The 11,976-nt window shown below is 36.4% G+C and overlaps 1 protein-coding gene across 1 annotated transcript in view; it reads right to left on the reverse strand.

The window, feature by feature from the left end:
- Window positions 1–11,976, reverse strand: part of CC2D2B (coiled-coil and C2 domain containing 2B) — a 150,861-nt gene that overhangs the window by 19,240 nt on the left and 119,645 nt on the right. Inside the window, 7 exon segments of the mRNA XM_042780823.1 lie at window positions 1,051–1,140; window positions 3,492–3,689; window positions 3,915–4,097; window positions 4,908–5,006; window positions 5,558–5,654; window positions 10,849–10,958; window positions 11,738–11,858. Of these exon segments, the coding sequence (XP_042636757.1) occupies window positions 1,051–1,140; window positions 3,492–3,689; window positions 3,915–4,097; window positions 4,908–5,006; window positions 5,558–5,654; window positions 10,849–10,958; window positions 11,738–11,858 (898 nt within the window).

The raw sequence follows: 11,976 nt of genomic DNA on the forward strand, positions 1-11,976 counted from the left end.
TTTTAGCTCAAATCTAAAGTGTTCTAACAAAGTGTCAGGACTTTCAGTTCCATATGGGAAATATTCCTCTCTTAGGATCCCATCACATTAGTATTTTCCAATTACAAAGAAATATTTATTGAGTGCTTACTAAATACAAAGTAGTGTGTAGTGATGAATAGGAAAATAAATTAAAAATCAGTTCTGCCTCTGCTTTCAAGGAGATTCCAATTAGAATATATGTATGGAGGGTGTGGGTATGATATCAAACACATAAACCAAAACCAAACGCACCGCTGTCGAGTCGGACCAGACTCATGGCGACCCCTCCTTGGGTTTCTGAGGTGGTATCACTACAGTAGTAGATTGCCCAACCTTCCTTCCGAGGAGTGGCTGGTCGGTTTTAACCTCTAGCCTTCTGATTAGCAATCAAATGCCTTAGGCACTACACCACCAGAGCTCCCTATCAGACACATAAGTAAATATAAGTTAACGTGGAATGAAAGAAGTACAACAGTTAGAGTTGTCAGATTTAGGGGGAAAAAAAGAAAAGATTCCCACTTAATTTCAAATTTTAGATAAACAATGAGTAATTTTTAATGTAAGTATGTCCCAAATATTTCATGGGGCCTGTATCTAACTGCAACCTGTCTAAAGAGAGCTTTAAGCCAGGCGCTGAAGGGGAGCGCTGCCCTGTGAGCTCTTCAGTCAGACTTAGGGAGGGCGGCCGGGGGAAGTCTGGGGAGTAGTGAGTGGTATGTGCCCTAGACCACGGGGTCCGACCAGCTCTACAATGACAGCCATCATGCTCTGAAGAATGTCACACTATTGTTCTCCTAGAATTCTTGTTGAATGACAATATTTGTGCATTACTATTTATAACATTGAAAACATTTTTGGTCCTTAAAAAAGTATTTCCATACATTATCATAGAACTGAAAATGATATACACAACAAAATGCTTTAAAACTTCACAAGGCAAAGTACAACATAAGTGCATAGCATTTTTTAAAAAGGCATCTTTAAAAGAAAAGTAAATAAGAAATACCATAATAAAATGTAGTTTGTTACCTCTGATGTCATCCAAATATCAAAGCTATCATTTTCATCCAGTGTATCAGGCATAAAAGGAATCAGAGATACAAATCGAGCAATGAGGTCCTAAAATAATATTAACATGTAGTGAGTGTATACCAAATGCCTGTCACTGAACACAGTGCTTTACATGTATTATTATCTCATTTAGTCCATCTTACAAGCCTGTGAAATATCCACTATTGTTATTCTTGTTTTACAGTAGAGGGTACAAGCAGATTACCTTCTATAATGTGAGTTGTTGTTGTTTGTTGTTATGTGCCGTCAAGTCGGACTGACTCATAGCGACCCCTCCTTGGGTTTCCGAGGCAGTATCACTACGGAAGTAGGATTGCCCAACCTTCCTTCCGAGGAGTGGCTGGTGGGTTTGAACCGCCAGCCGTCTGGTTAGCAGGCAAGTGTCTTAGCCACTATGCTACCAGAGCTCCTGTATCACTACGGAAATAGATTGCCAAATCTTCCTTCTGAGGAGTGGCTGGTGGGTTTGAACCGCCAGCCTTCTGGCTAGCAGTCAAGTGCCTTAGGCACTATGCTACCAGAGCTCCTCAATTAATCAGTTGAAGGCCTTAAATGCAAAAAGGGAATTTTCCATAGGGTATAGCCTGCCTCCAGACTTTAAACAGACATTTTCCCAGAAGTTTTCACTTTGCCTGTCACCTGACCTGTGAGTTTTGGGACACAAAACGGCAGGAATTTCCAGCACATTGCCTGATCTACAGATTTTGGACTTGCCAGCCCCCAACAATTGTGTAAGCCAATTCCTTAAACTAGATCTCTCTCTCTCATGTACAGGTAGTCCCCAATTAGGATGTATTCAAGTTAGAAGAACCACACTTACACTTATGACAGTCCTTTGTGGGTATGTGTGTGTGTGTGTGTACATCTTATTATTGGTAATATGTACAACATATAATGTTGCACTGCATAATTTGCTGATGTCATCATTTTCATAAAACCAAAAACCAAACCCACTGCCATTGAGTAAATTCCAACTCATAGAAATCCTTTTTTTAGGACAGAGTACAACTGTCCCATAGAGTTTCCAAGACTGGAAGCAGGCTCCCTCATATTTCTCCCCAACAGCAGCTGGTGGGTTTGAATCACTGATCATTTGTTTAGCAGCTGAATGCTTTAACTGCTATGCCACCAACCCCTAAAGACAAAGATCAGATTTATAAAGATAACAAAGGCAATAATAATGAAAATGTAAAAAAAAAAAAGGTGGTATTTGACTTACATCAGAATCAACTTACTACAGTGTCATAGGAATCGCACCCCATTGTAACTTGAAAACAACCTGTATATGGTTCTGTTTTTCTAGAGAACCCTAAGACAGTCATTGCCATCTTAACTGATTTTTAACAGCTGCAAATATAAACACTATTTTATTTTTCACACAGGTTGTACTTTCTGACTTCAAGCAATTAGTTAAACATGGTTCAGAATCTTTTGACAAGCAAAGGAGCTAGAATTTATATTAAAAAAAAGATAAAGGCAAGTTTTTAGATAAATCTGAGAGCACTATTATCTGCTTGGATATTGGGTGTCAGGTAACAAACAGGAAGAGAGCCTTGATGGAAAAGAAGAGTGCAGCAAAAGACAATCTAAAGACTTTTGGTTTAACTTAAAGAGTACAGCTAAGGGAGATTTATAACTAAAAAATAGCATAAATGTTCTTAGGAGAGTCACTTGACTAGATTGAACCTGAAGAAACAAAAGGTATAAGCAACTCTTTACAAATGCCCTTTAGTCAAAGCTTATTTCTTAAAGGGAAGATTCAAAGTGGGAAGAGGTATATGCTCTTATGAGTATGCAAGTGAAATTAAATTTTGAGTATATGTCTCTTTTATCAGTTGGTAAAAAGGTGTACCTAAAATCACAGAGGGATGGGGTGGGAGCTATTGGGCTGGCTGTTTACAAAACATAATGTAAAATATCTTCTTCACTCCTACATACTATGAGAAGCAATCTTTCAGAAGCAATTCTCAGAAGAACACACACTTGTAGGAGTATAATTTTTTATATTTCCTGGAAATCAAAGGAATTTTTATGTGTCATTTTGTATTGTTTGGAAGAAAAAGCATGAAGCCAGTACAGTCATATGGATTGAGGTGGCAATAGCTTTTTTCTACTCCAAGGGGGCAAAAGGGGATCAGGAAGAAACGTTTTCCTCCATGTGGGGTTCAGGAGGATTCATTGGATGGTCTCTCTCTCAGGAAAATTTCTTTAAAGGCAAAATAATTTTAGCAAAACGTTATACTCAAAGTTAAAATTTTTAAAAAATAAATATAAATTTAGAGTGATGAGAGTGATGGTTTACAACTCTGAGTATATGAAAAACTATTTAGATGGATGATTGTATAGTATGGGAATTATATGCATATCAATAAAGCTATTTAAAAATAAATATAACTTACAAATGTCATGTTAGAATCGTGAAGAAATATATCCAGAAGTTGTTGAGGTGGATTTAATGCCTTGATATATCTTGTTACTAAGATCTGTATCCCTTCATTATTAAAAACAGTAGTTGTGATTCTTCGTTTGGGAAACATCGCCTTACAATGTCTTTTAAAAATCTGTGCTCTCTGCAAAACATCTATTTGATCTGAAAACTAAAATAAAATTTAAGGTATTGCAACATTGTACCATATTGTTCTCACAGGAAAATATAAAGAACCAATGTTTATTTTGATTAGCTTTGAAATCATTATTACTGTTTTTTAAAACAGTTTATATTTCTTTGAAGATATCTATCTATCTATCTATATCTATATCTATCTATCTATCTATCTATCTATCTATCTATCTATCTATATGTAATTCAACGTAAAACCTACCTTATTTGGCTCTGGATTATAGGTGACACATGATATTTGAGGCTCAATGGTAGCAAAAATATTTAAAAAGGTACATTCTTTTAAATTCTGTCCATTGTAATCTTCTTTAGGAGAAACATAAGTCTTACTCCAAGTGTAACCAAGCAAAACTGGTGGAATATTTACTTGAAATGTTCCACTAATCTGGAAGAATATATTAATGTAATAGATAATGCATGATGAAAATAAACATCAGTCAAATACACTATGAGCCCAGCTCAGTCCTCTCTATAGAAGGGAAATGGCTTCCATGGGTACATGCTGGTTCTACTACTATCTGCTTGTACAAAGAAGATCAATTTCATAGGTACCCTCACACCTTGAGTCCCTGACTAATGTATAGAATCTAATAAAGCGAATGAAATGAGAATGCAAATTACCATACCAGAACAATAAAAACGCTTATAAAATGTATTTTATTTCTGCTTCTGTAAAGATTTACAGCCTTGGAAACCCTGTGCGGCAGTTCCACTCTGTCCTGAGAAAAAGGGTTGCTGTGAGTCAGCATTGACTTGAAGGCAGTCGGTTTGGTTTTGGGATCAAACAACTAGAAGCCCTGGTGGCACAGCAGTTAAAGCACTCGGCTGCTAACCAAAACGTAGTGGTTCAAACCCACCAGCCGCTCTGCAGTAGAACAATGTGGCAGTCTGCTTTTGTAAAGACTTACAGTCTTGGAAACCCTATAGGGTAGTTGTACTCTGTCCTATAGGGTTGCTATGAGTAGGAACTGACTCTATGGAAGTGAGTTTTGTTTTGGTACCAAACTAATATATAAAAACATGAATACTGCTTTAAGGCTTAAGGCCAACTATCCTAACCTTCTTCAGTAATCACATTAAAGGTATAAGAAATAAATCTGTGGGTATCTTTTGTTCTAGAGACACCCAGAACCTTTTAACTGAACTATCAATCTGCCAATTATAGAATATTTAGCAAAGAATCATTTCTTATTACCTCAGACTGTTGCAGAAGAGTAGAGAAAGGGAAGACAATGGACCCAAGCCAATTCTTTCTTATATACAAGTGACCACTGCAGTTCTTTAGACAGTGATCCTATTAAAATGCATAATTTTTCTATTACTTAATATGGAATGAATAGTTTCACACATAGAAAATAATTCTCTTTCCTTTAAAAAGAAACTAAACAGTTAATAGAAAAGATATTTTTTAATCTCCTTCAAAAATAAGTGACTATTTTTTTAAAAAAAAATGATTTTATATGTTTTACAATACTAGCACAAGTACAGGAGAGGAAAATGGAGGTCTATAGTTCCTATACTATACATGAAATGGTACATAACATAGAAACGTAGATTAATAAAGGATACATTGTAAACCCTAAAGCAAAAATTAAAAAAATAAAACAAAGAGGTATAGCAAATAAGTCAATCAGTAGTGGCTTATATGGTTTATGATCTCTGTTACTTCTGAATTAACTTGTCATATATCTGATTTTATTGTGCATTGCCTCAAATGCTTTTTAGAAAAATTCTGGCTATAGATATTTTATCTAAAAGTAAATTTACAAATATGTTACTAGACTTCATTGAGTTTGACCTTCTTCGAATGACTTCAACATTCATTTTCAAAATTATCTACTTTACCTCATGTTTTTCAATCATCATTTCATCAAAAATGTTGATATATATATTATCTTTTATTTTAGACAAACTTGAGAAACTGTAATCATGTCCTGATGAGCTGTAAATAAGAACAGAATATTTAAAGGATTACCTTTTTTTATTTTTTAAGAGCAATACTCACAAAAGACTAAAAACTACCTGTGTTATTTTCTTTTAAAAAGTATAAACTAACTGCATAGGTAAATACTGCATGGTTTAAAATCAAGAATGAGTGCATCAGGGTTGTATCCTTTCACCATAGTTATTCAGTCAATATGGTGAGCAAATAAACTGAGAAGCTGGACTATATAAAGAAGAACGTGGCATCAAGATTGGAGGAAGAATCATTAACAACCTGCGAAATGCTGACAACACAACTTTGCTTGCTGAAAGTGAGGATGACTTAAAGCACTTACTGATGAAGACTGAATAATACAGTCTGTAGTATGGATTACATCTCAATATAAAGAAAACAAAAATCTTCACAACTGGACCTATTAGCAACATCACGATAAATGGAGAAAAGATTAAAGTTGTCAAAGACTTCACATTGCTTGCTTCTACAACTGACACCAATGGAAGCAGCAGTCAGGACATCAGACGACGTACAGCACCGGGCAAGTGCTGAGGAGCAAAGATGTCTCCTTGAGGAATAAGAAGATGTGCCTGACACAAGCCATGGTATTTTCAATTGCCTCATATGCATGTGAGAGCTGGACAATGAATAAAGAAGACTAAAGAAGAGTTGATGTTTTTGAGTTATGGTGCTGGCGAAGAATGCGGAAAGTACCAAGGACTGCTAAAAGAACTAATAAATCTGTCCATTGGAAGCGCAGCTGGAATGCTCCTTGAAAGCGAGAATGGACAGACTTTGTCTCACCTACTTTGGTCATGTTATCAGAAGGGACAATTCCCTGGAGAAGTACGTCATGCTTGGTAAGGTGGAGAGCTGTCGAAAGAGGGCCCTCAAGGAGATAGATTGACACAGTAGTTGCAGGGATGGGCTCAAGTACAGCAAAGATCACGGAGCCGGTGTGGGACCAAGAGGTGTTTCGTTCTGCTGTGCACAGGGTTGCTATGAGTCAGAGATGACTCAATGGCACCTAACAACAAAGAAGAACATCATCCATGAAGAAAGCGAAAGGTCATTAAAAAGACAGGAAAGGAAGAGAAGCCAAAATGAATGTCAGAAGAGATTCTGAAACTTGCCCTTGAATGGAGAGTAACTAAAGCAAATGGAAGATATGACAAGATTAAGAGCTGAACAGAAGATTTCTAAGAGCAGCTCAAGAAGACAAAGTCAATTATTATAATGAAATGTCCAAAGACCTGGAGTTAGAAAACCAAAAGGGAAGAATGCTCAGCATTTCTCAAGCTGAAAGAACTGAGGAAAAAATTTAAGCCTCAAATTACAATACTGAAAGATTCTATGGGCAAAATACTAAAATGATGCAGGAAACATCAAAAGAAGATGGAAGGAATACGTAGAGTCACTGTACCAAAAAGAATTGGTTGATGGTCATCCATTTCAGGAGGTAGCATATGATCAAGAACCAATGATACTGAAAGAAGTTGAAGCTGCACTGAAGGAATTGGCAAAGAGGAAGGCTCCAGGGATTGATGGAATACCCACTGAGAAGTTTCAACAAATGCATGCTGCGCTAGAGGCACTCACTCGTCTGTGCCAAGAGATTTGGAAGACAGCTACCTGATCAACTGACTGGAAGAGATCCCTATTTGTATCCATTCCAAAGAAAGGTGATCCCACAGAATGTGGAAATTATCTAACAATATCATTAGTATCACATGCAAGTAAAATCTTACTGAAGATAATTAAAAAACAGTTGCAGCAATATACTGACAGAGAACTTCGGAAATGCAAGCTAGATTCAGAAGAGGACATGGAACGAGAGAGATCACTGCTGATGTCAAATGGATCTTGGCTGAAAGCAGAGAATATCAGAAAGATGTTTACTTGTGTTTTATTGACTATGCAAAAGCATTTAATTGTGTGGATCATAAGAAATTATGGGTAACATTGAGAAGAATGGGAATTCCAGAACAACTTAATTGTGTTCAGGAGGAACCTGTACACAGACTAGGAGGCTGTCATTTGAACAGAACAAGGGGACACTGCATGGTTCAAAATCAGGAAAAGAGTGTGTCAGGGTTGTATCCTTTCACCATACTTATTCAATTTGTATGCTGAGCAAATAATCCGAGAAGCTGGACTATATGAAGATACTTGAAAAATATCTATATGAAGAAGAGTGTGGCATCGGGATTGAAGGAAGACTCATTAACAACTTGCGATATGCAGATGACACAACTTTGCTTGCTGAAAGTGAGGATGACTTGAAGCACTTACTGATGAAGCTTAAAGACTACGGTCTGCAGTATGGATTACATTTCAACATAAGGAAAACGAAAATCCTCACAACTGGGCCAATAAGCAGCATCATGATAAATGGAGAAAAGACTGAAATTGTCAAAGACTTCATATTACTTGGTTCCAACATCACCAATGGAAGCAGCAGTCAAGACATCAGATGATGTATTGCATTTGGCAAATCTGCTGCAAAAGACCTCTTCCAGTGCTGAAGAGCAAAGATATGTCTTTGAAGACTAAGGTGCACCTAACCCAAGCCATGGTGTTTTCAATGGCCTCATATGCATGTGAGAGCTGGACAGTGAATAAGGAAGACTGAAGAAGAGTTGATGCTTTTGAATTGTGGTGCTGGCAGAGGATACTGAGAGTATCACGGACTGCCAGAAGAACTAACAAATCTGACCTGAAGAAGTGCAGCCGGAATGCTCCTTGGAAGTGAGAATGGCCACACTTTGTCTCACCTACTTTGGTCATGTTGTCAGAAAGACCATTCCCTGGAGAAGGATATCACGCTTGGTAAAGTGGAGGGTCAATGAAAAAGGGGAAGGGCCTCAACAAGATGGATGACACAGTGGCTTCAATGATGGGCTCAGGTACAGCAGGTATTCTGGCCCAGGACCAGAAGTGTGTCTTATTCTGTTGGACACGGGGTCGCTATAAGTTGGAGCTGACTTGACAGCACCTAACAACAACAAACTAAGAAGAAGATATGTGGTTTGAAGAATGGCTGATATCTTTAACTAAAGCCAGTTGTGCTCTGTAATTTCTCTTATATCTCTTACAGTGATGTGCATGAAAAATAAAAATGTCAAGCAGAAAGACTATAGCCATCCACTGCAAACAAATTATCTGGAGTGCAAAAGTTTCCAACTACCTTAAATTCTGCTAGTTTCTGCTAATTTGCCCATACAGCTAAAATGTATTTTCTGCTTTCAGGGAGTGAGTAGATAGGACTCTTTAATCACGGGCTTATTCTCGTTTCCATATTTATTTTCTCCAACCAGAAATTGGGATAGTGGAGTGCATTCAATTTTGTAATTCATCTGCTGATATATTTTTCGAGATAGTTGAAAGGAAAATGTAGTCAATGTCAGATTACCAAGTAAACAAGGTAAGCAGGGGCTTACTTGTGCTTATTTACTAATCTATAGTGAACAATTTCACCTGGGTTTCATCACAGATGTGAAATTGTTCACTATAGATTAGTAAGTAACTGTAAGTAAGCTTGTGCTTACCTTGCTTATCAGGTAACTCACTCCTGAGTGCAGCATATCATGAGCAATCAATTTCTTCTCTCAACTCCAGCTTGCATATGAAGTGTTGATCAGATTTCAAACAGTGATAAAAATCACAATCCAGTGCAGTAGATTATTTTACATGGGGAAACTAAAGCTCAGAGAAGTTCAACTACTTGCTAAAGGTAATGCTGCCAAAAAGGGACACAGCCCTGCCTGATCTGAATCCATTTCTGACTGACTCCAAAGATTAGGCTCTTTTCACTATACCAACTGCTACTGATATTATTTGTTTAAACTTGGTGCTTATGGAAGCAACTACTATTTCAACGGACCCTCAACAGTTTCTATAACTTTCTGAGATCTATAAACAGTGACAACCAAAAAATGCTACTTGAGCTTAGAGAACAATTTTAACTTCTCTTTAAATAAAATGCAAATAAAAGTAAAAGCAGAAAAACACAAACAAAAAAATCCCGCAGATAGGAACCTCATGATAGCAAGAGAAGGGAGAAAGGGCACCATGAAAAGGAAAAGGAGGTTGATAATGAATACATGGGATAGTTCCTTATAAATGTTTCACCCTGCTGAGAGCCAAAGATCTATTGGCCATAACCCTGAAAATTGATAGTTGAATATAGAGAACAATTTTAAGTTCCATGTGGGAATTATTTTATTTCCAATTTCTCTTGACCAATATTCTTTAATTCCAATAACAATTAAATACTATTTATGCCTGTACAATACAAAGAGTAAATCCTAATGTAAACTATGTACTTCAATTATTAATAATAATAGTCATCAATTATAGCAAATGTACCACATTAATACAAGATGCCACCAACTGGAAAAACTGTACCTCAGTACAAGTAAGGGGATTATATAATATTCATTCATTCAAACTCTTTATCTGCTTCATAATAGTGAACAAGAGAGGCATGGTTCCTGCTCATTAGGGAGCTTATGCCAATACGCATCTTACTGCACAACGGTCACATTTCTCTCTGTGATCTGTAAATATCAAACTGTGTATATATGTATTTTTAAAAAGCATTCTGTGTATTCTGCCTTTGTGTTTCTACTATTTTTCATATGTAAGTTGTGCCATCTGAAGACACCTGAGAATTCATTCTTATTTATGTTGGAAATTCCTTTAAGTCATTCTCACTAGGACTTTGACATTTAATCTCTAAAGCCTTCTGATTTATTAAGCTGGATAGCAGATATATAACTATTCATTTTATTATTATTTTTATTCAGAACTTACATATATTATTTTATACACATATACACATTTTATAATACATATATACATGTTGTTGTTGTTATATGCCATCGAGTCGGACCCGTCTCATAGCGACCCCTCCTTGGGTTGCCGAGGCAGTATCACTACAGAAGTAGATTGCTCAACCTTCCTTCCGAGGAGTGGCTGGTGGGTTTGAATCACCAGCCTTCTGGTTAGCAGTCAAGTCCTCAGGCACTATGCTACCAGAGCTCCTACATATATACATACATATATATAAAATATTTCAAAATTAAAAGTTTAAAATATAAGGTTTACCTAGATAATCAATTTCAATAATGACTCAAGAAAATAGTTTTGTTACTAATATTTTTTAGGTGTTGAATAAAAATAGACTTCAACTTACACAAAATCTACTCTAATTTCTTCATTCCAGCATGGATGAGATCCACTTGCACTACTGGTTTGATATACAGTGTGTTGAAAAGAAACTTCCACAAAAGGGTGTACAGTATCCTGAAGCACATAATAAACATTGACTAGATTTCTGTAATATTTTTATATAGTTTATAAAGGTAGAACACTATGAAAGTACTTGGTTATTGCCTGGCAGATGAATAGATTACTTTCTCTAATTTTTCCAATAACCATTGCTTATTCATTCATTCACTTAATAAATATTTACTGGTCCTAATATATACCAGGTACTTTTTCTAGGATTAAAAAATACATGGAACTTTTTTTTAAGGATTTTACAATAAATAGGGGGAATAAACAGGCACACAAATAATTGCAATGAAATGTGAGGAATAAAGTAATAGAAATATATTCAAGGTATAAGAGTTACTCAGGAGAGGAAATGATTAACTTTCTAGGGTGAGGATAAGAAGGGATTTACAGAAAAAAGTATTGCCTGACCTTGGGTTTTGAAGCATTAAGTAGTAGTACATTTGACCAACAACTTGGGAATATGTGGAGGCCATTCCAGGCAAAGTACAGCTCATGTACAGGGCATGTAAGAGCCTTCTAGACAAGGAGTAATATGATACTGCTGTGAGGTGGGGAGAGATGAGGCTGATTGGTGGGCAAGGGTCAAATCATTAAAGATTTTTGTTGCTTTTCTAAGGAATTTGTGCCTTATTCTAAAGACCATGAAAGCAAAGAATGAAATGATTAGAGTTATATAAAGAAAACATTCACTCTATAGACAACAAACCTGAAGCCCAAGAGATTACAGGTGAAGAGACCAATCAGAAGCCAACTGCAATTCAGTGAGTATATGATCAATACTGCACTTTATAGAGGTGTTAAATACTTATCTCATTTAAGATCTTCTCTGAGGCTACTGATTTGATTGCATCTTTATGTCTGAGATGAGATATGGATGACATCAAATAAGTAGGCATATCCAAGGCTCTTCAGGAAAACAATACAGAGACATAATTTTAATTAATTTAATATTAGTTTTGGTGGGAATCAGTACTATGCTTATTGAAATATATGATCCAGTTACCTGGGATCTTACAGAGTTTGC

Source organism: Orycteropus afer, unplaced genomic scaffold, assembly GCF_000298275.1.
Source record: "Orycteropus afer afer isolate SDZICR_OR568_19922 unplaced genomic scaffold, OryAfe1.0 scaffold00064, whole genome shotgun sequence".
NCBI classification, from domain to species: domain Eukaryota; kingdom Metazoa; phylum Chordata; class Mammalia; order Tubulidentata; family Orycteropodidae; genus Orycteropus; species Orycteropus afer.